Source organism: Cottoperca gobio, chromosome 1 (assembly GCF_900634415.1).
Source record: "Cottoperca gobio chromosome 1, fCotGob3.1, whole genome shotgun sequence".
In the NCBI taxonomy this organism is placed as follows: Eukaryota; Metazoa; Chordata; class Actinopteri; order Perciformes; family Bovichtidae; genus Cottoperca; species Cottoperca gobio.
The window spans coordinates 4,966,402-4,993,126 of NC_041355.1; the positions used below are offsets into that span (position 1 = coordinate 4,966,402).

General features: G+C 41.6%; 1 protein-coding gene across 2 annotated transcripts in view; it reads right to left on the reverse strand.

Moving 5' to 3' along the window:
* nr3c2 (nuclear receptor subfamily 3, group C, member 2) overlaps positions 1-26,725 on the reverse strand; it is a 66,303-nt gene that overhangs the window by 18,960 nt on the left and 20,618 nt on the right. For both annotated transcript variants that reach the window (XM_029436734.1, XM_029436706.1), the window contains 3 exons: positions 10,855-10,982; positions 3,356-3,472; positions 126-470 (listed from right to left, as the gene is read on the reverse strand). In XM_029436734.1, the coding sequence (XP_029292594.1) occupies positions 126-470; positions 3,356-3,472; positions 10,855-10,982 (590 nt within the window). The remainder of the gene's footprint in view (positions 1-125; positions 471-3,355; positions 3,473-10,854; positions 10,983-26,725) is intronic.

The window sequence follows — 26,725 nt, forward strand, 5'->3', positions numbered from 1 at the left end:
GTAGTGCAACTTAAATTAATGCAACCATCTCCATAAAATAAAATATGATTTACAGACTCTTTATATCTTTAAAACTCTCTCAAACAACATTAAGGACTCAGCCCAACGCGCTAGTGGTCACTAACCTGGAAGTACTTTGGCCCACTTCACCATGCGTACCATCTGCTTTCCGGCCAGGCGGTTGAGACTGGACAGCAGGTGGTCAGTGGTGTCAGGCAGCGTGTTGTCGTAGCCAGAGTACACCTCTTCAGGCTCAATCAGCTCCAACACACTGCAGATAGAGGGCGGCAGAAAAGGTGTGACCACCCCAGTCCCGTGGGGCACCAGGGCATTGGCAGCGCTCGCGTTGAGCTCCTTCTCGGACGACAGGTAACCGCCTCCAACGCCACCTGTGGCAGTTTGGCCTTCCTTAGATCCCTGCAGGTCCTCGCTGACACCCTTCAGCTTGCCTAACTTCTTGGACTTTCGTGCTGTGTGGAACACAACAACCCTCATTAACACATTGCTGGTGGCGGCATTTCTTACAGTCAATATCTGAGGTTATAATTACAATGTGACAGATTCGGTACAGGTATAGTTGAAAAAACAAAAACAGATGTTTATAATATGTGGTATCTGGGTACAAATAATCATATGTGCTGTATGTGTTTACAGTGTCTACTGTTTAACGTGTGTGATTTTTTATTCACTCACTTCAATGTTAAAGGTTACATTTCCACAGGACAAGTTTCAAGGAAATTGAAAGTGTCATCAATTTCACCTCAAATGAAGTAAAACCAAAAGCATATAATAGTTTAATAATCATGTTTAAGTGCCTGTGTATTGTTTAGTCATACACAGATAGATGGAGAAGAAGAAGAAGAAGCAGAAGAAGAAGAAGAAGAAGAAGAAGAAGAAGAAGAAGAAGAAGAAGAAGAAGAAGCAGAAGAAGAAGAAGAAGAAGAAGAAGAAGCCTGTTAGAGCCTATCGTGACTTATATTCAACACTAACTAAATGTAACATTAATGTCCACAGATCCATCAGCCTAATATTTGTTGTGCTTCATTTATGTATGCTCAAGGACCTCTAGTGATTTGTGGTGAGTCACCACTTTTGAAAGCAATATTTGTATAAGTGTTTCATACGGTCATTGGCCCTTAGGGGCAGCAAGTGATCAACAAACTGCTTCAGTGGCAAAAGGCAAGCCTTACCTCGTCTGTTTCAGGCCACATTTTGGTCTTTGTCGTGGCTCAAAAACTGTGTGTTGTGATCTACTAAAGTTAGGCATCATACGAGATAAATAAATCCCCGTTTTTATTATGCTCGTGGCCATCTTGACTGTAAGGGAGATTCAACTCGTCTTTGGGAGGTTAGGGGAGAGGGAGCCACACCTGGTGGACATCTGCATCTCTACTTGTGTTTAATTTGAACCAAGTTGTTGGCGGTGCATTGTCAGAGGGTAACCTTATGGTGTCTGGACCCAAGGTATCACTTTCAGCTGTTTAACTAATGTCATGTCTCTTTTTATAATGTGATTTTCATTGTTTGTTTGTTTTTTTCGTCAGTCCCTCGTCGCCTCTGTGTTCACCCTGGTATAGACTATGTTTTAGGAGAGTACCGGTGTTATACATGAGCGATTGAGGGAAGCTGAAGTTCATGTTGACTTTGTTGTGCCCACTCTTTTGCTCTGCCCTGCTGCTGCTGCTGCTGCTGCTGCTGCTGCTGCATCATGTATACTGCTCGAAACACCACTTGCTCGTATAGCATTTCATAATTTAATTCCAGCATCTACCTGTGGGCTCTTATTCCCCTGTGAGTGACTCTCCAATCTTCTCTGTGCATTAACACGTGTATGGGTATGATCGAGGAGAGTGATGATGTCAAAGCAAAGTCAAATGGACTCTGTTAAAACATCAAGCAGAAAATGTATCATAAAGGGCTTTTCTGGAATTGATTTTCTCAATCGTTGCCCATTTGTGTATTTAATGGTGTACTATCGAGAGGTTTGGATTGGTTCCAGGATGTGTTAGCTGTAACATTCAAAAGCTCAGGCCTTGAACAAAATGTAAATAAGAGTATCCACTGATAGCGCTTGTTATATTGCATCATTTAACTGTGCATACCAACAGGTGTTTAAATGATTCTCCTGTTTAAAAGCTCATCAACGCCGTCACTTCATCAGAAAAAGTCTTAGGAGGGAAAATAAAGGATATAAAGGACTCCAGCCGTAGAGCTTGAGCTAGGTTGGGAGCCGCTGCTGTCGGGGACCTGTAAAGCTCTTTAGATTCTTTTCTGTGATATTGGGCAATACAATTAAACTTGATTTGACATGACAGCAAACAGTTGTGATGCATTTCCACATGACAGACTTTTCATAAACCAGTAGTCTAGTACAGTACAGCACTTAAGATAAGTCACAGAATCTGTCTTAAGTGCTGAAATGCCAAAGGATTAATATCTCATTGCATATCAAAATAGATCAAATCATTCAATGACACAAACATGCCACTTTGTTATAGTATCATATGCCACAGTAAGATAAAAGTAGCGGACATGATAACTAGGTGGTGATCATTAAGGAAAGGTTCATTTTGACAGCAGGGTAAGGAATGCAGTGCACAGCAGTATAGCTAGTCAGACATATCCAGCTTTTCATTTTCTTCACTTATTTTATATTCTGAGCACCTTTCCATATGCATTCATTAACTCCTCTCCCCACTGCTATATATAGACACTATTTCAATTTGGAAAGATTTGGATACATATAGAAATGATTCATTAAAAAGCATGAAGCAGACTCGGGCTCTGTAAAGCAGCAGCTGCATGTGCGCATTTTCACTTTGTCTATCTTCGTTTTCTCAACTAATTTGACATCGCTACCAAATGTTTCTATACTACATTCATGTTTCAATTTAGCTCACTTGGAAGCAAACATTTGTAATTTAAATAACTCTAATGGACTGAAAACCTATCAAGTATGCCTTAAGCCTTGTGTATGCCTCTGCGGCCCTAAATTGGAATAAGCCAGTGGCAATAAATGCATACATTTCATACCACATCCATATCAACCACAGTGTCGTCTTTCCTCATAATACAATACTGTAACTTGTCTGCAGACTTTGTCAGCTGGCATCCTATGGAGTACTGTAGATCTACACCTTCTGTAGATGCATTATGCATATTGAACTCAGATATACTATACGCACACACATACGCATACGCATCCTATGACTCAGCATCCTTGGACCTCTTGTGACTACACCCAGACCTACTTTTCCATATCTATCATTTCTTATAAGCAAAGCGAGGCTGACTCAAATGTCACATCTGAGACACGTGACGGAGCAAATCTGTAACGAGGGGGATGACTCCTCACCTCCTAGGTTCATCCCGGCCTGGAGACACTTCCGTACGCGACATGCCGGACAGTTTTTCCTCCGGATCTTGTCAATGATACAGTCATTTCTCCCGGCACACAGGTAGTTGTGCTGACCTACAGAAAGACAAGACACAGCGTCAGTACGATGGTGAACCATACATGCAGTTTGATATAGAACAGCAGCTGAGATATTTTTAAAGAGATGTGCAGCAAGGATATAAAAAAAAAAAAGTGAGAAAGAAGACTTATACAAGGGTAACTTATACAATACTGAATAACAGTTGAATAAATGTGATTACATGAACAGAAGTGAATGTCCAATTCTACTGTCGAGTCTCTTTCGTTGACTGTTTGTAATGTAGGTCAACACAGAAGCCCGTGAAACGTCTGGCAATATCAGAGATCTACATTTTCTGATTATCACTGTGAAAATGATTGAAATTGTGATTATTCCGCTCTCACATTCAACAACGCATGACTAATGGTGTATTTTACAGTATATGGCATGAGGGTATTAATATTCGCTGGAACCAGGACACTGGCTGCAGATTGACTATTCCTGACAGTGATGCTAACATGGCGAGAATCCCTCCTGCCTCCTGCCTAGCCCTTAGCTAAACCCAATGATCTCCCATTTCAGAGCGCTTCCTTCCACTCCACTAGTTCTTCACTGTACAGCTCCTCTCCTCCTCCACTCTTCTCCTTCTCTACGCCTGCGTCTCCATCCCTCCTTTTTCCCTTTTTCCACACGTCCGCCAGCCTCAGAGCACCATACGCCCACACACAGGCAGGCTCATGCTCGTGCACACATACAATCATTCACTCTCTCACTCCCATACACACACACACACACACACACACACACACACATGCACGCACGCGCACTCACACGCACACACACGCACACACACGCACACACACACACACAACCAAAGCTGCTCCACTTGGCAATTAAAAAAAGAAAAGAAAACTGCTGTATCTGCTTTCGCAAACAAATACACACACATGGAATTCACAACACAACCCAGATGGCGGGGTATTGTGTGGTGAAGTGACCCCAATGACCCCAGTACATGGCTTAGCTCTTTTTAGGGTTGCTGTTAAAATTGTGAGTACATCTCAGATGGTGTACTGTATATGGTTATGTGCATGCACATGTTCGCAGGTCAGTGTTTATCAATCTATATTTCCCTGCATGTCGCTTGTTTGAAACTCAATCTGGCATAGATTTAGTGTATTAGCATGAAAGCTTGTGCGCTGTTTACTTGCAGTTTGCCCAAACATGTACATTCTGTGCATTGCCTTTGTTGCATATACAGTACAGTATTTGTGTTTGTGTGTAGGACTGAGCAGAAGTTGTTTTCTGAGCTAGCAGGAGTAGTGCGCAGTGTGTCTGTCTGACTGCTGCCAAAAGCCAAGGAACCGAGCTGCAGGAGGAGAGGCAGCAGCTGTAGCCCCACCACTATTTCTGGCTAAATCACATGACCGTTACATAAGCCCATTTTTCTTGCTCTAAAAAACAGTAAACTGCGACACAGGAAACACAACGCAGCCATCCCCTTCCCTACCCCCCTCGCGCACGCACACACGCACATACATACACACACACACACACACTCTCGCTTGGATAGGCCAGACCAATTGGCAATTCAGAAAAACTCTGGAGCCTTCCTGTCAACTGTTTTGCTCATTCCCGTGAATCTTGTTAATAATTGTTAGAGTGAAATACACTTTATGAGACAGGCGAAGTCATAGTCCTGTGGTGTGTGTGTGTGTGTGTGTGCGCGCGCGCATAAATGTGTGTGTATCTAAAAAGGGAGAGAAGTTGTTTATTTATGCACTGTGTGCACATGCACTCACATGCCCTTGCACAGCAAGTTTACCTCTGAATATGTGCATTTGCTTATCCACCCGGCACGTGGCGGGCTACTGAAGGATTCTACTTTTTCTTACCTTGGCGTATTATAAAATTGAAAAATAAAAATTCCCTTATCATCTCCTATGAAAATGGTTCATTTATGAAGTAATTTTGACTCATATTATTGACTCATGTGCATCATACACAACAAGTTCCCATGATACTCCATAACAAATATTAAAGATTCTTCATACTGTATTAAATTTGACATTCTAAAAACACTTGTCTGCTGGTACAATGCACACTCTGTCAGCATTCTCCATTACATGGCAACCCTTATTTTAATGGAGTCCACTCACGTCTAATTTAAGCTAATGATCTCACAATCTGGCAACAACCCGCTGAGAGTAGTCTCTGTTGTCTGTCAGCTCCAGCGTACATCAGTTATGAGGACATTCTTGTGAAAGGGAAATACTTTTTCCTATGGGGATCCCACTTTAACAAGGGAAAGCTTCCCTGCAGTCCTCCTGCCACCGGCACAACTACAGTGCATCTGCTTTACAAACAAAAGACAGACAGACTTTCCTTGAATACAGCCTTTAACCTGACATTACTCAATAGCCACTGGACACAAATGGCCAGTCGCCGGATTGTGTAAATAGCCTCAGATACAGTTGCTGACCCCCATCAATAATACTACTGTGACTCTCTGAATGGCATTTAGTAGTGGCTGCAGTTTTCTCAGTTGCTGCAGACGCAAGATGAAATATAACTAAAGGATGTGCTCAAAACTATGTCACGCTCATATATTAATGCTATTTAATTATCCACTCGTAAAGCATTTGGTCAATTCTGTCAGCGTCATTCATCGGTATTTACGCAACCTAAATTACAGAGCCAATGAAAATACCAAACGACCCAAAAAAAAAAAACAGGCCTCTCAGAGATGTAATTGTTGTCACCACTCGGCCAGCAGTATGCAAATCACTGCCTTGCAATAGCACTGAGAGACTCCAGTTCTTTGGACAACACACAAACAGCTGTGTTGGATGGGGCTCTACACAATTAAGTTTCCCTGTTTGGATAAAAAAAAATGTAAAAAGGACAAAAAAAGGGAGTGCAGAAGTTAAAATTGGATGTAAATGGTGGCTGTTATGTTGTTTACTAATCTCTCTACTTCTATAATAATCTGCTATATCCTGTGCATTTCCTTCTCACAAAGATGTTCACCATGTGGTGTCTGTGTACATGATGCGTTGAGTCATCATTAAGGCCTCAACATGGTATGTCACATCCAGTTACAGCAGCGTTTGGGATAAAAGCAGTTTAAATCAGTACTCTCATCCACAATGCATTTGAACCTTTTTCCAACACTGCAAATTGTTTGTCATTCAGAAGACTTTCAGATATTGATTGGTACAAATTTAAAACAACTCTATGGCTTTACAAATAGAGGTTGAAAAGCACTTGACTTTGTTCCAAATCATATATATCAAACAAAGTGTTTTCAGACTATATGCCTACAACAGAAATATGCCCACTCCTCTGTACCTCCTTTCTCATCATAGCTGTGTTGAAAACATCATTTTCTATCTATTGAAACATTCATTTTATGCCTCTCTAAAAGATTAAACTCATATTTCGAAGGAAAACAACATTGAGTAATTCCACTTAATTCTGCTCATACAGTATGGACCACGCACCTACTTTATATGTATTTCTTATTTATAGAGCAAGAGCTTTTGACATGTGCATTTACAGCACAGTATGTAGTACATTAAGATGTTGAAAAAGCTAGTCCTGGCATTAAAAGGTACTGCCACAACACTCCATACTAATGTATCTTTAACAAAGCGCTGATGAAGCCCATCAGATTGGCACCGCTTATTTGGTTGAACACAAAAGATGTAACCCACTGACTGCACTGGATCCTTTTTGCATTGATGTCAAAGAACAAAGGTATCACCAGGGAGCAGGAAGAGATGGGGGTCAGATTATATCCACTGAGGAGCCATCAGGCCTGCAGGTCAGCCAAGGCCGAGGGAATTGAGGGCACAGAGGAAGTAGTGTCTGTGCATATATGAGTGAGTTATATCATCATACGTGCAGCACACCTGTTACTGAGGCTTCACATGTAGGCAACATTATGTGAATCCTGTATAGTGCCCAAATAATGAGTCAATTCATTGATTAATAATAAAAATAATCAACAGCAAGTTAAATTATTAGGTATTTAAGTGTCTCCGCCCTAATATATTGTATGCCTATGTGTCTATTTTAAAAAATGCACTGTGACACTAAATGTATCTAGGTTACATAAGAGAGACCCTTCCTCAGGCTGCATTCTCCAAACTACATGCCTATTAGCAATGTGGGTCACACACATACTTAGAGTTATCTTTGGCAGATTTGATTTCAACCTAAAGCTGTACACCTGAATTCCTATACTGTTCATGAAGAAGTGCATATCCATACATGTGTGCATGCCTGGTTAGTTGTGTGATTGTGTTTGTATGTATGTATGTTGTATGCAGTTTCTGCTCTGCTGTGAGGCATGTGTTGTGGAGCTGTGATCAGGGCAACGCTGCTAAATGGCTTCACTCCAGCCGCTGTTACATGAGCCTCTCACACACAACCTGAAGCATTCACTCCGGCACGGGTGGGAGGCCTTTTATTCCCCCCGGCCTGAGCTGAAAAAGATGAAATTGGACGTCAGAGCTGCCAGTCAAAGCAGAAACAGTGAGAGACTTGTCCTCAGATGACCTCTCCCATAGAGGCGGTACCAAGGAATCGGCTTTTAGATTGACACTAGTGCCATGGAAACCACGACCCAGTCACATTGCAGAACACAGTGAGGCCAAAACAAGGTTGACTAATGTCTCCGTAAATCTCTCAGTTTAATAAGAGAACAGCAAAACTGAGCTAAAAGCAGGGCCTAGTATTATTGCAAAGAGCAGACATGCCAAGCCACTGATGACATGTGAATAATAAGCTAGCGTTCAACTCTTCAAATGCGCTCCACATGGAGCCGTTTATTGAGTGCAGCTGTCTTGTATCAACAAACTAGTCTTTAGTGGAGTGGATGCAGGAGAGAGGGATGATAACACATATTTACAAACGGTTGTTTTGTGTCAGAAGGCATATTCCAGCAGCGCAGGATAAATGTTTATATCAAAAAGATCCATTCATTTCAATAGAGCCTATAAATTGGCTGCATGTGACAGTTGAGGCAACAGTAGTAATACAACCGCAAAACTTGTAGAAAAGTTATTACTCTTGTACGTTTGTTTACGATACAGGAGTATGTCAGTAACTGAAATGTGCGAGTCTAAGAGCTGCCATACCGTATAAGATAAACTGGATGACTCGTGGTGAATGAAGAGCAGGTGGATGAATGTTTCTTTTATGGAATAAGTGTTTATTCATGTGAAAGCTTGAAGAATGAATTGAGGGCAAAAGCTCCCAGTTAGTACTGTGCACATCATTTAGTATTTCTATATGTTTCCTGGGACCATGATTATAAACTTCATACTGCACAGTTGGCTGTGCCTTCTGGTAGATATGACAAAAATGAAGTGGAATGAATATTTATCCTCTTGGGAAGGACTATAAGAGCACAAATTTGGACTGTAAAAGGCCCATGTGGCCAATGGATATTCCAAACAGATGGTCTAAATGTAAACCTAGAATGTAGACTCCAAAGAATAACCGTGTCAAGCTCCGGTGATATAAAATAAAGCTACCTAACAATGGGCTTGTCTAACTTGGACGAAGAGTAAACCAGAAACTCTACTGTCAGAGGATTTCATCTGATTTGTTGATGACTCCACAATACTAACTAGCTCTGTAGTAAAAGGCTGTGAGCCTCTTAGTCGTCTAATGAGCTACATCAGATCGGAAAGTTTTCTCCCTCAAGGCAGGCGGTGCCAAAAGAAATTAAGCATGGGCTGGATTATTCCCCTTCTACAGATGCCCACTCTCTGCAGTCTTCTTTTATATCTCACATGCCAAGTCTACGTTTTTAACTTTGAGAGAAAAGAGGAGGAGAAGGAGTAGGAAATACTGGGAGAGGGGAGGAGTAAAACGTCTTCTCACGTCCTAACTTACACCTCTCCGGCGCTCACTGCTGACACATCGTTTTCCATCCCTCTCCCCGTTTCTTACTCCCTCTCTCGGCTCCTCCTCTCTTTATCTCTCTGTCTGCGTCTGACTTTTTCTTTGTCCTTCCTCCCCCCCTCCCTCGCTGTATCTGTTTCAATGTCCTCTATCTCTCTTCACTTTGCAAAATCCTTCTCTCCCTATTTTCATCCTTTGCCTCACTCCACCTTACCTCTCTCTTTCCACCTCAGCAGCAGCAGCTGTGGAGGGGTCAAGTAAGGTAACCGCTCGCTTTGCACATCAGAAGGGCGTACACGTCGCATGCAACCTTGATGACATCACATCACGGTACGGGTTGCCCTTTTTACACTTTCATAGTTTGCACAGTTGCAGTTGTTTGGCAGCGCAGAGTCAAGAGGAAACTCCAATCACAAACAGAGAGGTACTCATACACTAAAGAGCACTGCATTAGATTTAAAGGGCATCACATAATCAATGAGTCAATTTCAGTATAATTATACTGCATATGAGAAACAAATGAGGTTTCAGTAGTATAATCACATAGCATTTAGAGATCTGAGCTCTTCAGAGCCTCACCTGACGCACACTCTCACACAAAGTCAGATCTTTAGCATCTGCCGCCGGCTAGCTGATGGCCACGCTTGTAGCAAGAACAATCCCATGTCTGATTCAATAACCCCTGAAACATAATCTGGTTTCAGGTCTCTGTAATGAAGGTGTGTAAATATCATCAAATTAAGGCATGTTTTTTTTGGGAATGAGTGCAATTCCTCCAACGGTCAGAAAAACACCTAGAGGGCCTGATGGCTGACTGGCAGGCTTGTTTGCTTCTTTTTTTTTCCATCTGCACTGGCTCTGTGAGAGTGTGTTTTGCATTCAAACACTCATCTTAATGAGTGAGGCCTACGCCTCAGGCAACAGGCACAAAATGAAAAGCACATTATGGTTGCTACTGATTTTCCCTGAGCTAAATATAACATAAAGCGCTGCTACAGGAGAATAACCCACTGAATGTTATTTTTTAAATATATAAATGCGTGTACCAAATGTTTTTGGTCATTTCAATGATGTTTTAGAATAAATATATTTGTACAAGGTCTGCTGAGATTAAATAGTAGTTTGTTGCATAAAACAGTGTAGTGCAAAATTGCGTTTGTATTAAAATATCTTAAATCAATCTTTAAAGATTCTTAGAAATTGTGCATAGAATTGGACTTTAAATGTGTTTAAAAGTGGCATTAAAAAAGCCTTAAGCTTTAGGAACCCTGTATACAGTGCACATATCTTCAGTCTTTACTCATTTACGAGCGTGTTCATCATTCCGTTTATTGTGTGCGACTCTTTTCGCTAGTTGTTTTGGATTTTTCTGTGCCTACGGGGTTGTCGAATTAGCAAATGTGTTTTTTAAATTTGCTTCAGCATTCAGGTCTTGTCAAAGTGGTGAGCAGTACGTTGCTCTCTCACCCTAGAAAAGACCTAAGCGGTGATATCGTCTTTGAACAATGAGTTATTGCCATACCTTCCACAGCTCTTTTGAAGAAGACTTTGCAGCTTCCACACGTCACGACACCGTAGTGGCATCCTGATGCCTCGTCACCGCAAACCAGGCACACTTTGGCCGTCGAGGACGGTTGTCTCAGTGGCGAACTAAAAGGACACAAACACACACACACACACACAAGAGTTTTCAGACTAGACATGAATCAACAAATAATTTTTCAAAAGTCAACACCAAAGCCAGGGCAGACTGTCCCCTTCCTTACAGTGTTATTGCCTGATACACACTGTGAAACATTCTTGGGTTTTTACGAGCCACTGTACAGTAGCAACACAATGTGGCTAGCCGTAAAGTTGTCTGCCAACCAAGAGAGGAGGGCTTTGCACTCAACTGATTTATAGCTTCCCCGGGCTTACGACAATGACAGAATTATAGAGGAGATTATTTAAATTCAATAAGCAGAGAGACACAGAGCAGGATGTCAAATTTAAGTAGGATCCAAAACACTTGTCCACTTCTCTGGCATAAAAAGTGTGAGGCACTAGGAAAAGTATCGAGTGGTGGACAAAAATAATTCAAACCATGATAAAGAGCAAATGTTTGACTGTTTAATAGTTTGAACTGTGGAACCAGTTCAGAGTCAAAGATCAAAGGTGACATCTGACGTGTGCTGAACTGGAAGCACTGTTGCATGTCCTGTTGTCGTAATTTATTCTGAGCAACAACCAACGGGCAACATAATTGATGTCTGCTGCAGTTCTGCTGCCTGTTCAAAGGTATTGTTTACTTTGGCATCATTCACTGCTTTCACTACTGACTGGTTTCTGCAATTGCATGACTGTTGAAGCTCAGGATGTACAGTGTGCTCTTACTCATGCAGTGCTAACTGGGAAGGATTAGTCACAGTTAGTTACAGTTTACCTATTTCTGCAAGTGAGATCATGCAGGTCGTGGTAATAGGTGTCAAAGGTCAAACGTAATGGATGATGTCTGTCTACAGTTAATTAATAAAAGTATGCTCAAAAGCAGGTTTAAAGAAAAATGAGGGTTTGACAATACAATGTATAATGTTGCAGATATTTCCTGTCTCATATAGAGCTACTTCTGGTATGTTTGTCCTGTTGGTTAAACGTGGATGCATTGGTTGCAGGAGCTTTGTCAGTTACTGCAATAGGAACACATTTAGGTTGGTAAAACATTCATAATGTCATTTCTTGGGACATTAATAGTAAATCTATTTCTCAAAACAAGCTCTGCTAAATGGAGATGTAAAGGATAAGAAAGAGGGAACATGACAGGTTAAGTTTTGATTTTGAACAAGCTACCCAGTGCAGTCTGTTATGAAACATGACATGTTTCATCAGTTTGCAGAGCTCTATAGATGAGGCTGAATGATTATATTATATTAGGGTTTGCTACTTGTTAATGGAATGACACTGAATCCGTTGGCGCTCACATATAATAAAACATGTAACATACATTTACATTCTGAGCAGATTAAAAGCTTTGAGCATTTAAGGACGGGTCTACACATCGTGAAAACATAAGAAATGCGTTATCATTTCACACATTGACACACACACACACACACACACTCACACACACACACACACACACACACACACACACACACACACACACACACACAAAGAACACAACACGTAGATGGGTACAAAGAGAGAACACTTTGTATCAAAACATTAAAAGTGGCCTCAGCTTCCCCTTCTTTTCTGTTCTAATTACCTCTCTCCCATCTCAATCAATAACAGGCAAGGTGATTGTCTGGTTAACATTCTCCTTACATCCTCCATCAAACCAGCTGCCAAGCACTCTCTCTCTCTCCTCCGCTCTCTATCTCTCCACCTCACACACTCTCTCATGCACACACATTTCCTCCAGGGGACTAGCTGGAAAGGGGGTACAGCAACAGCACACTCAGATACAATCAGGACCACTGATCTAATTCCCTCTTGTCCATCTACACACACATTCAATTTGTTAGGACGCTTAGAGGAGTCTCTGGTGAGGTGTTTGTCTGACTAGATCTTTCTGGCACCGGGCCCCATGGTTTCAGCTAATGTGAGTGTGTGTGTGTGTATGTGTGCATGCACAAATCTATTCCATGTCAAGATGTGTTTTTCAGCATGTTAATCTTCTGAATATCCCCCCCCCCCCTCAACATATATTGGCCTTTTCACACCATTACAAAGCAGTGTTAACAAGAAAGCAATCGGTAAGAAAAACAGCCCCAGAAAGTTCACGGCTAAGAAAAACACGAGCAGCATATGAGTGGTCCCTCTAAAGTATCTGCCTCTAATATGCAGTCAGTGGTCCACCCTTTAATAGTGCTGCACATTAAAATCTTGTCGCTGCGTGCCAGCCAGCCTGCCTGCTGGTCCACCAACAAGGTGACTTCCCCTCCCTCAGAGAAGTATATAGGTCATTCACTCTCTCTGCTTATGAAACCAGAGCAGACAGGCCAGGCTGCAGTGACTGTGCACCAACGGCTGCCAGTAGCCCAAAACTAAACACAAGCAGCTAGACATTCCCAAATCAGGCTGTTTCAGCAGAGATGTTAGCCTGCAGTTTGTCCGGATACAGTGTGTGAAAGAATAATAATGTAATATGTTTTTATCACTGAGGGGAAAAAAGGGAATGACATATAACCAAAGTCTCCAGTCAGAATCAAAATTGGGACGTTGTGGTTAAGTGGTGTGCGTCTTTGACATGCCAAATAAATGTTCTTTCAGTTTTGCTTGTTATTTTCATAGACTAAAATATTCTGAGGTAGTCTGTTTCAATTAAGGTTTAAATGATGATGTACTACAACACAACAAACATTGCTGTTAAGGCCAGCAGTTGATTCCTGCATACAGGACCTTGTGTCACCCTTCATCTCAAACCCGATAGTGTAACTTAATACAGATTTTCATTTTATGGAATTGCAATGTACAATATAACACACAGAAAATGTTTCTACTTAATCCCTAAAGACATTTTAAATGTTTTGAGAACAAATCATCATTATATCTCTGAAATAATGTTCATAAAACTTCTTCAGTTCTTCTGTGAACTGGGACTTTTTTTTACTCGACCCCTGTCCCTTCTCTATTTCTGGGTACGATCTCAGACTAACTCAATGGGACTGACTGCACAGATCAAAGGTCTCATTCTTCGCTCCAGTTGTTGCTTTTTTCTCTTCCTACAGAAACCCCAGGGCAGCCGTTTCATTGTTTTCAGTGTCCTTTCATCTTTAAAGATAACACAAAAAGCTAGCAACTGATTTAGTTGCTGTTTATTTCCCATGAGGATACAAATGAGTGCGAGTACACAGTGCCTGCTTCTTCCCACCAACATGTACACGCAGAAATGTGTATCTCTCACTAATGCTTGCTGCCCTCTTCGCTGTTTCCCACACCAACATGCTTAGGAAAGATATTAGTGCAATGACAAAGGGGAAATAATTGTGAGAGCTTGAAACCTGTGGAAGCCCACTGTGCCCACTAAACTGTGTGAGGACCAAACCACAGGACAGATGTTTCGGCTCAAAATTGGCCTCTTGCTTTTCTACAAGTAATTTGGACGTCACACTGGGAGCATTCTCCAAATGGTTCAAATATCTCCACCCTCACTCAGCTGTGGAAGGAATGCTTAATCAGTGAGAGCTAAGACCAAAAAGGATGGTCAAAGATTTGTCAGAATCCGGAAATATTTGAGGTATTCTGAGGTTTGACTTTATAATCTGCCTCATCCGTAAACGGGTTAGGGTGGGTGACTACAACAATTAGTTGCTGTAGAAATGGAGCATGAAGTGGAAGAAAATGACAAATTAGAGATACAAGGGAAGTCAAGAGGGCTGTAGTTATGCTGAGGTTATCAAGATAACAGCATTATGGGTGAATAATGGGGCCGTGAGATGTCTGTATGATGGAGGACCCACGTGATAGGAATGAACCCAGTGAACCACATAAGTACATTAGCATGACAGAGTCAGAAAACAAGCAGCTGACCCACGGAGAGAGTTCAGTTGTATAGAAAAACAATGTTCTCCTCATGCACGTAACACTGTCTATCACAAACACATCTCTGTACTGTACTGTATTTACACCGCTGTAGAGCCAGCCGCCCACCGTAAAGATACATTTGTGTGTGTGTGCGTTCGAGCAGACACACTGACTCGTTCATTCTAGAGACTGTTATCACAGGGATAGTTCAGACAAGTACCACAGCCTCCCTGAACCTACCCCTCATAAAAGAGAAGCATCCTTGACTCTGCAAAAAAAAAAAAAAAACATAGCTTCCACGGTACAGTGCGTCTCTACAGTCTGGCCTACGTTGTTTATGTAATACACACCTTGGCATGCTGAAAACCTTAAGCTAGACCAGTTCAAAGAATATTTATGTAACACGCACAACTTGGCATGTTGGGAAGGTAAAGGTAGATTGGTTTAAACAAGCAAGAGGGAGATGGAGAGGGAGAGAAAGAGAGGACAAAATGGCTTACATAACCATGAGCAGACAGTATAAACATTAGGTTGACACCCACTCACCGCCTCTCAAAGGGAGAGAGGTCTTATGGGTAGTGTTAGAGAGCCACCAGGGATTTATTTTTCCTGGTGAAGGTGACCCTGGCATTGGGCAGAGTACCTGAGCATACAGAAATATGAGATTTCCTATTTGTAGGGCTTGTGTTACACTTGTGTTAAGGTTACAGTATAATGTACTCTGACTGCCTCTTATGGTTAAAGGGGAAAAAATTAAAATGTTATACAGTCATTTAACGTCTCGAAATGTTCTATTTAAACAAAATAGAATTAAGATTTAAATACAGTGTACGTCACCGCAGAATAGGCAAATTAGCTTTCTGGTGGAATCTGGTGTCCCGGCTGTGATTGCATTCCTTGTTTTAAATTCCAAGCTGTTGTGTTGTCTCCCCTCCAAGGCTTATGCCTACAAACTTTAAGTGACCTTACCCATAACAGCAAATCATGATTATCTGTCTCCTATAAATCCACTGTTTTGAACGTAAACAAAGAAATGAGACAATGCACGCACACACACACACACACACACACACACACACACACACACACACACACACACACACACACACACACACAGCGCTCTGTAGGGAGTTTATAAGGGCTCGGTCTACGGGCGCAAACAGTATCATTCTGATCTGCACACATTATCCAATTCAACATGTCTGAAGCTGTACCTGTCTTTGACTTTAAATTCCATAAACTGACTTCACAGATACTCTTCCCTGAGCTTTCACCTCTTCTTCAGTATGCAGCTGCAGCTGAACGGCCTCTGGGTCTTTCCGACACCGTGGATACCTTTAGGGCAGCGACTGTGTAACTCGGCTGCTTTTAACTAACCAGCGCTATTTTAACTATTTTACTTCACCTAAATCACTTACTTTCACACAGTGAATGAAATTAATCACCTGAGATATTTTGGCTAAGTCGTAAAGCATTGCAGGCAGGAATCTCAGGGAGATGTGGCAGGGTGTTATTATCTGGTGGGGAGGATTATAGTGACTGGAAACTCCCGTAATTCATGCCTGTCAACGGCAGCGAGGGACCTATCACATCCATGCAGTATAAAATTAGGACTAGGATGCTACTGTATGTCCAAAGCATCGTTAATAGTGTATGTGTAGCACAACATATTTAAACTCTGTGGGAACGCTAATGAATGCTGATAAGCATGTGTTTCATATGCACACAAAATGCAGCCATGTTCTGCTTTTTGCATATGCGTCAACAAGGAAAATAACACACCCACTCGTTCGTTTCTGACCATATGCAGTGGGTTTCAAACACAAAGCATGAACCAGGCCAAAGATCTCCAATAGTGCAAGGAACTCAATTTAGATGGATCTTGCATCCGAGCTTAGGAAATAATGTAAATCCCACACATTCACTTGGTTTCCTCAGTAACTTTCTCCATTTAGAGATGTTTTTCAGAGCTAAAAATTAACAAAACATCAAACACCTGTACAACATGTTGGGTAAATTCTAAAACAACAACACTGCAAATAATTGCACATGTAACAGGAACACATTACAATACAAACAAAACCCCCTGCTATTCATTTATGCAGCTCTGTAGCAGCATCAACAGATCACCTCGTCGTGTCCTGAAGCACTGTTTTGATCGACTGTGACAAAAGTGTCTTTACTGCCTGAAGGCAGGGAAGGTTATCATGTGCTCCTCGCACTGATCTGTTACTGATCCCCAACGTTTCTGTTTTTAGCAACAAGTTTCCAGGATTCTTTGCAAAAAAAAATAGAAATGCCCCCCAAAAAAACAGCTGGGAACATAATTCAGCTGACATGTTGAGAAATACATTGTTGGACATCAGGTTGGTGTCCAGTTCATGGGAAATGGAGAAATAATGCAAACAAGAAGCCAGTGATAAACACAACGTTCGACACATGAATAAACATGAAATACCATTTCAGATTTCCCTTCTGAACATAAACCTACATGATAACAGCAACAATAAGCACGGTCGTTGGCCTAAATCTAATTAAATACACAAAGCCTATTTTCACCACCTTTTGTGAAACGTGGCTCAAAATTGACTCGGATCTATCTTTCTGCCACGAACATAAACACAAATGGATCACTTCAAAGCTATGCTGCTAAAACTGGTTTTGTTATTGACCCAAATCCTTTGATTTCAGTGGCATGGGTGAACTCTGGACCTGGCCTCCCCTGGTGTTCATGTTTCAACTCTATTTACTGCTTACTTTGCTTTCTCCCACTGACTCCATTCAATACCTGGCTCCTTACAAACGTGTCTCTAACCAGGTTTGGGTTCTGTTGCCTGCACAGCAGGTGACCTCCAAACTCAGCTTAGAGGCCCTGGGACAAATGAGAAAAACAAATCCCTAGAGAGGGAGATTATCTTGAAGGGATCAGTCCTGACCTGAGCAACTTCCATGCCACATACTTCTTACCTCTGTTCTCCACTTTCTAGCGAGTTAGCAAACAGTCAACTCCTGTTTACCCTCACCTTATTAAGGGTTAAGCCAATAGGATACGTAATTGTATAGTAATAATTAAACACTGGCATTTCAAATCTAAAACACCTTTAAAGAAAAAAGAAGAAAAAAAAGCACATGAGTCCAGAGAAATTAGACGTGCCAAAAAATATTTTATTCAAAAGGCGACCTTTTCCTTTCCTGTGTGATTCAAAAAGACCTCACTCTGAATCTAGGTTAATGTACACTGGCGCTGACACATGTTGCCAGCAACCCTACGCATTAGCTGTCACATGCGATCATCCTCAACACCCACCAGTCATTTACAATTCTGCTGGGACAAACACGGAAGAGGAGCAGGCAGGGAGTCCAGCGTGTGCAACGAGGAAACACTGCGCACACAAAACCACAACACATTAACATACATACTGATACAGTTAGCGATGGCGCTGCCAAGTGAATCTGCCGGTAGTGTTTATTGTATGTATAGTTTATAGTCTACTGGTTCCCTAAAGTCAGAGTATGAAACCACAACCTCAAGAAGTGGGCCATGCATGAAAGTCAAAGTCAAGTCTCTGGTTGGCTTAGATCCAGGTGGTTAGCACCACAGCAGCACATACTGCATGTAAGCTCAAGAACTGCTGAGAACTGCTCTCCGGTCAGCCTCTCTGTAGTATTCGACAGGTTCAACAGCAGAACAGCAGCCGCACACCCAGCTAGAAGTCGTGCCTGCGCTCAGCCACTTAGTCCAAACTGCTGCTGACAGTCTCCTATCAGGAGCCAATCAGATGACCAACAAAAATGTGTGAAACATAAACATGAGAACTACAGAAATATGGATGTTTTTAGAAGCTTTCTGCTTTTGAAAATGTTATTGTTTAGATGGCGTATCTGCACATTAGTTCTAGAAGCAGGTAGAGAAAAAAGAAGATTGGTTTAAGAAACATTTCCATATTATTTTACAATTACATTTTTAGAAATTTGTTCAATTAAACAACACAATCCAGTGCTGCTGAGTGGGAGGTTAATATCCATCAACCTGGAGCAAATACAATGAACGGTCCATTATGACTACAGTTTGTCCAGCAGCATCAGACCTGCTCATTGTAAAGCTCCACATTATTTTCCTTAAAGGTCGACTTTAATTCTGACCTCAAGAGTACAAAAGGTCCCACACAAGCGGTGCAAAATGCAAAAGAAAAAGAAGGTTAGAGAGAAAAGACACACACACACACAGACACACACACACACACACACACACACACACACACACACACACACACACACACACGTGCCGGGCCAAACTAAATGTGTCTGTGCAATGACCTTTTTCAAATTCAGTGTGTTCACCTCCAAAGGATTACAGGCCCAGATGGTCACTGGATGAACAATGCATCACCTGCTGAGGGACATAGCGCAATTAAGTTATTGCAAAAGAAACTACTGCAAGAAGAAAAACCTCAATCTACACAGTGAATTACCAGGAACACATACAGCGTGTGCTGACTTCTCTAACTCATGGCTAATCTAACTCTAAATCTATACTACATCTTCAGTCGATGCACAATAGATATCAATGGGTTTCTGAAATGTCTTATTGGAAGCAGGACAATATTGTAGGTTTCCATTTGCAAGAGAAGGTAGTAGTGAGGTACAGATAGTGCGATTGAATGTTTTAAAGAAACCTAAATCTACATATAATCCGTAACCTTTTTGCACATTTAACCTGCACTCACAGCAACTCGGGTTTAATTTTTGCTGTTACGCAGTTAAAATGTTTTCAACCAAAACGGGTAAAGTGAAATCAAATACTGTATATCGTTTACTGTAGTGGGCCGCCGTCATCGGAACAGGTGCAACCCGACAGACCTGATCGACATTTTAGACAAAGTCACGCACACCTTGATATTTGACTAGATTGGCGCTAACAAAGAGGAAACACGACTACTGATTAATGTCAGTTAGTGCTGCTTTCTTGAAAAGGGGTGACTCTTTCTACAAATGCTCTCAAGTGCTGCAGCTTGGCTGGCAAGTCTGTGTCTCCCACATGTCCACCTCCTGCATCTCTACCTTAATGCCCAGGCTGTTGTCACCTCTCATCATCATCGTACGTATACACATCACATATTGTAGCCTGAAACATAGTTTCCTGTTCAAAACAAGAAGTTAAAAATAACATCAGTCACTGTAACCTTGACTTAGGTGAGAGATCTTCACAGGTATGGCTGACTATTGATGTATATTTAATAAGGTGAAAGTTTTGCAGTGATGCATGTAGCTGCCCTTTCAGAGCGACTGCCCATGTCACCTTTTTGGGGCGGCCAATTCCAGGGATGTCAGCAATGGTGAGGCAGACTGGAGTACAGAGAGTAGGGGGACAAAGGACGGAGTGACACAGGGCTAGAAATTAAGCGAGAATATTCCCAGATTCGGACTTATTTGCTGCTGATTCTGACGGTTCAAAAATATATATATATATAATAAATATTGATTATAAAAATAATATTTTCTGATACCAGATTAACTATGGCAAATGCATTTAAAATAAACAGTAGAAACTGATGTTATATTCAGTGAACGTAACGGATGGTATCAGATAAAGCTGTTGGTTTCATTCATTTTGACTGAGCATATTTAAAGGTTTCATTTTATACTTTTGTAAGGATTTGCTGCTTTTCTCTATTATATCATTTTAACCTGAATCTCTTTGGGTTTTTAATTGTTGCTCACACAAACTAAGGACATTTGAAGGCGACACCTTGAGCTCTGGGAACTTGTAATGCGTGTCTGTAACGACTTTTTGGTATTTTATTAATTAATCTTTAGAGTAATTGAATAATCATTGCTTACAGCCCTAGATCACATTACTGAAAGTTGATACATTTTCATTTTATATCGATGAAACTATTATCCAATGTATGCATTCGTAATGATACTTAGAGTTTGTCATTTCCTTGAAAACGATTTAAAAAAACAACATTGATGAATCACCTTGCTCTCTGGGGGCCTATACCTATTCTGCATCCAATGAAGCGCTTTATATATAGACACAAGCCTACCATTTGGATGCATCGGTTCTATCGCGGGGATTAGCTTCCCCCTCTTCTTCTCCAGCAGTACGGCTGGCTTTGAATCACAGCTCGTACATGTACGGCCTCCCTCACTCCAAAAACGACTTCTTCGTGGTTGTCTTCTTCCTCCATTTCATCCCTGGCTGTCCGACTCGTCTGTAAAATCCGCTGGCAATGGTGGTTGGTGAGAAGTCCTCGACAACAGAGAGCAGGCTGTCCACATGGCTGTTCTCCATGTTGAGCTAGTAGCTACTGTCAATCTGAAATTTGGCGGGGGGGGGACATTCAGCGCGGTCGGCTACTGTAAACGCCAATCAATATCGCCGACACATCCCTCCCTAGCTTATTGTTTTTACAGGAAACAGGTATTATTTCTATTTGGCCATAGCAGGAATTATGCCGTACGTTGCACACTTCACCACATTCACAGTATTTCAAAGCACCGTGGTATGCATCATGGAAATTAAATGTTATGTACTGCTCATCATCTGACTGAACTGTCCTTGCCGTCTTTCCTCAGGCCAGCAGTCACATACGCACAGATATAATCATCAACATACAGTTGCAGGCACTATACACACACATATATGTAGGCTACCGTTTCCCACCACGTTATAATTCCCTTCACGCTGCACTTTTAGTAAATCATAACATCAGGCTTTGCCACTAAGACGCCCTGTTCAAGTAAAACATTCGCCCAACCAAATACTCCTGGGGCTCAGAATATCTCCCACATTTTCCATCTGAGAGAAATACTGTCGATTCAGAGGTTTCTCTCCTTCCACACTTTACGCTGCTCTACAACTCGCTGTCTTGTGTACACACTACTTCTCATTGTTTGAGGTGTATGAAACTCTGAAGATTAGGGTAAATACATGACATCTTGAGCTTACAGCATAAATATTTAAGAATGGGAGACAGGTCTCGGGGTGGAGAAGGGAGGAGAAATATCTAATGCATGAACATTTTTCTTTTTCTAGAAATGGATTTCTTTCTTAAAGGAGACCACTTGAGGTCCAACCTGAGTGGATTTAAAAAATATATATTTTAATTACTTTTTTTGTGAGCAAGAGTTTAGTCTCAAGTGACATGCCGAGCTCTTACACAGGAGGCTATTGGGACTTACACAGTGAACAAAGGATTCCCTATTGAAACACGTGCTTTGTGCAGCAGAAAAGCAGCTTGTTGCTCTACATTTTTATCTATTCACTGTTCTGCTTCATGTTGCGAAACCCGTCAGCGCTAATGAGTAGCTTTATAAGAGGAAATGGAGCGTAATTGGTTTTTCTGTGCAATACAAAGACATTGTGGACTACATATACCTACTAAGACCTGACTGGCATACTACGTCCAGATTTCTGACACCATATACTGTGGAGCACATTGACAGCCTCTCAATGTGGCACTGACTTCTCTTTATGTACTCTGCCCCCAGGGTCTGTCTATCCACATAAGCTTTATATGAGAAAGCCTGTCATAACAGCCATGGTACAGTGTGAAGCATGCCCATTTCACTGCGATCCCTGGCCAAAGCATACAAACTCTGGTTACTGTAAATTCGGAAGAAGTGCCAGGCTGTTCTGAACAGATCTGTCACCACCAAATCCCCTTGTGAAACAGAGGTCATAATTTCCATTGAACGCCTACTGCGCCTACATGTACATGTCATGGTTTATCGCCTTGCATGTGTAAAGTATATTTAAAAAAAAAGGCTGATTTTTCTGTGTTTTATAACCTAAATGAATGAAGCGTTAGAAATGCAAAAAGGCCCAAACCTGAAGCCCTGCTACTGAGCCGTCTCTACCGCTCTAAACAAATCAGCTAACCCTGTTGGATGTACAAAAAACAAGGATTTGTATGCTGTATTTCTTCAAGCCTTGATCTTATTTGTGTACTCGTGTCTCCACAGGTTCTAATTTGGGATCCTCTTTGGTAAAAGCAAAATGCATCCTTGTTCAGAAAATATAGAGAATTGTGTTTTTTTTACACCAATATTTAAACGTTTCCTCAGACTCAAGTTAAACATAGCTGTTTAACCACTTTGACATAGTGTTTGATCTCCTTCTTCTACCTTCTTCGCTGATTTGATTCATCCTTCCTCTCGTGCCACCTTTTTTCGTCGAGGGCTAACTTTGGCATGATGCTGAAAGGTCCTTACTGCAGCTGCTGCTCTTACACCGTGTCTCTGTCAACACTTCTGCCTTCTCCGCCGTCTCGTCAGAGCTTCTCTCTTCCTTCACGTCTCCCCTCTTTTCCGAAACACACACGCACACGCACACGCACACTGTGTTCATTATCCCTGTAATCTCTGCCTCCTGCTGAGCAACTTCTTCTAATTTATGTGGATTAAAGCCATTTGTTGCAGAAGGCAAAATGTGCCGCCGTGGAGCCAAACATCAACATTAGCTTCATGCTGGAGACTTACATCTATTGTATAACAGAGGCGTTTAAAAAAATCAATACATGTTTAGTTGAACTGTCTTTTTAAAACTCATTGCACCCCAAAGCCCTTCTGTGCCTGGGTTGAACGTACAGAGGACTATTTTAAAGCTTGTTTTTGTTGTGATAGCATCAGTTGTTATTAACGAGGAGCAAATGCTGCGTAAATGAATCTGTCTGAGCTCCTCGCCCTTGGCCATCAATCAGAAATAATATGCTCACTCCTGATTTAATAGGGTTAGAATGGCTGCCATAGTGCAGTGCAATACTATGATGCAACATGTCATTCACAAAAAACTATTTGTTAACAGGGCCCACTGTTGTATTCCTTTGTCCTCTGTCCCCACCTGCATTTGAAACCCGACGCACAGGGAAGAGGAGTGAGAAAGCGGTGAAAGAGTTTAGCCATCCCTTGCAGCCACACTTTATGAAGTTGTTCCAACAGTCTGGCACCCTAGGGAGCTATTCTAGTCACACCAAATCTATCCAGAGAGACAACCGTGGACTAACAGTAAGCATAGGCTGTTTCAGGTCTGTCTGAGTAGCATTAGCATGTATTCCCTTGGTCTTCGGCCAGGGTAACAGGAGATTCAATTTCCCCATTTCTGGTCCACTGAAATCAATTGGCGCAGTTAGGGACAGCAGTGTGTGGACTAATTCTGTTGGAGAGGGAGGTTAATGTGAAGTGCACAAGGTCAGTGCATTTATAAAGATAACTTTGGCTTTGCCTGTGACTTTGTCTTCTGTTTTTTCCCCCCCTTCTCTGTCTTTTTTCGTTCTCTCACATGAACACACACACACACAGCCGCAGAGTCCCTTAGTGGTTTCTTTCTCCTTCACTTGTTCACTCTCCCCTTCTCTCCCTCTCTGTCTCCCTCTCCAACATACTGTAGGTTATCTCACACATTTCGCTCCAGCTCTCTCTCTTTCCCACTTGTACTCCTCTCTTTCTGCGTGCTAAGGAAGTGTCTCTTTACACATCACAGGGGCTTAGAGAGAGCCGTGCTGCAATAATAGGTAATAAAGGATTATTGAGCAATCGGCAAACAAACATAAGACACAAAGCAAAGGATCAATGTGGAACCCTTGCATCATTTGAGGTGTTTAAAAGCAATCAAAGTACTAGCTGTGAATAAAGCCGTCAAACAATTTGCTTTTTCGGTATTAGTGAGTTTAAGAAGAAATAGTGGAATGTCAATAATTGTTTATTCGACATCAAAGGAATCCATCTCCCACGCAGACGCTCCCCATCCCGCTCAGTCTGGTGAATTTGGATGAGGGTATGTCGTGAGGCTTAAACTGAGCCCAGCAGTGAACAACACAGTCTGTCTGTGGCCAGTGATATAGCTTTGAGTTTGTATTGTGTATCAATGTCCAGATGGACAGCTGTGCTGCACTTCCTGTTTACAGCCAGGTAGTGCTGTAAACAGACTAAATATAACAGCCACTCCATTGAGAGGCTGTAAAAACTGAGCTAGTGGAAACTGAAGGGGAAAAAATATTCCTGTAAAAGTATTATACTACTGTACGCTCATTCAATGATAGGGATTTAAAATATTATCAGTTATTGGTATAGAGTTGGAAAATGGCAGTCTTGGCTGATCTTCAGATCTTTTCATCATAGAAGACTAAAGGCCCGGTCACACCAGCATTTAAAATGGCAAAGTTTTGAGGTGAAACCAATTGATTTCAATGGAGTCGCTGCAATCAGTACCAATACATAATTGTAAGCTGAATGATCTGTTTGATGCCATTATGTTTACAATACAATGTAATAGATACATATGCTTGAAAAGTAACAAATGATTTATCAATTATTAAATTTGACTAATTGACCAATGGTTCAGCTCTACATTTTAGCATTTTGTATTTTGTATTTTACAAGGTGCTATTTAGCTCATGCACCAGACAGAGGAAGGCGATAATGGTAGGTTAAAGTGAGCATCTTTATTTATTCACAGAATAAAACCATTTCCAAACATTTCCTGATGCAGAAGCCTGCAAGCCCGACAAAACAAACTGTTTCCCCCCTGAGATCCTCTAAAACAACAACAAATCATGCAGTAAATAGCTTACTCAGTACATTGTGCATCCACACACTGTACGTCGTTCCACTATAAAATCAAAAATGACTTTTGAATGCAGAATATATGCGCAGTTATACCAAGAGCTGTTTCTAGGTCAAGTGAATAAACATTGTCAGTCTTGCATACATCCTTAAGCAGCAGACAATGGGGGGGGGGGGGGGGCGACTCCTCCAAAGTTTGCTAAGGGAACCTGTTTCACTAACCCTGAACTTCTGGTGTGGAACGTGAAAGTTGAGCTCATGCCCGCCTGTCAGGTTGCGGTGAGGAGGGTGTCGATAAAAATGTTACATTGGAATTGACATGCTGGCAGTCTTTCGAAGACAAGCCCTTCACTGTCATTCTGCTTTACTGTCTCACTGAGCACACAGTCACAGAGACCCTCTCACCGTTTTCTTTCTTCTGCTTCCTCACCGTCTCTCTCGGTCTCCCCCCCCCCCCTCTTTCTGTCTCCCTCCCCCTCACTCTCTTTCTCCCCCTCTCTCTAAAACCCTTATGACATCCTCCGGATTTAAGAGCTTAAATGTCACTCTCATGATATCTTTGCTATTCAGATTAAGCGCCTTAAATACGATGTAAAAGTATCAATGTAGGCCAATGAGTGGGCACCATACAATCCAATTAGCCGTAATGAAGGCAGTCTCAAGGAATCTCAAAAGCAATCATTTCTAATCATTTTCTGTGGCTTATTGACTATTACAACACTCTGCAGATAGACAGATCCAGATACCTTCATATATAGGTATTTCTTATTTTCTTTGCAGTATGTGACTTGAATAACTTCCAGAGCTTAAGACGTCTGATACTAGAAAGTAACGTAGTTTCAATTTATTATGTGAGGTCTTGAGAATCACCAGGACTTCACACTGAAAACAGCGCTGCATTAAGAGAATGCAAGAGGCTGCATTAGTGGGGGTGTTTTGCTTCAGGTTCTGGCTTATCAAATGCCAAAACTGCGCGACAGGTGATAATGTTATGCAAGGTACAATGTCATTTAACCAGGAACGCTCGTGCACAGATTTGATTGGCCAGTTCAGTTTCTGGATAAAGTTGCATTATACTGCAACGAAAGTAGAGCCAGGTGGTCTCGTTAAAATTAATGAGGGGGCCGTAATAAAAATGTGACTTTATTATTCTGTGTAAATGTTCTCTGGATGTCGTGTGAGGAAACAAAGTCAACTATAGTGCACATATAGTGCACATATAAAAACTGTGTGTGTGGGTTTTTTTTGTTTTTCCTACCAGGATACTAATATTTTTTGCTGCATAATGCCGCTTATGTTAACTCCACTGTAGGTTTACA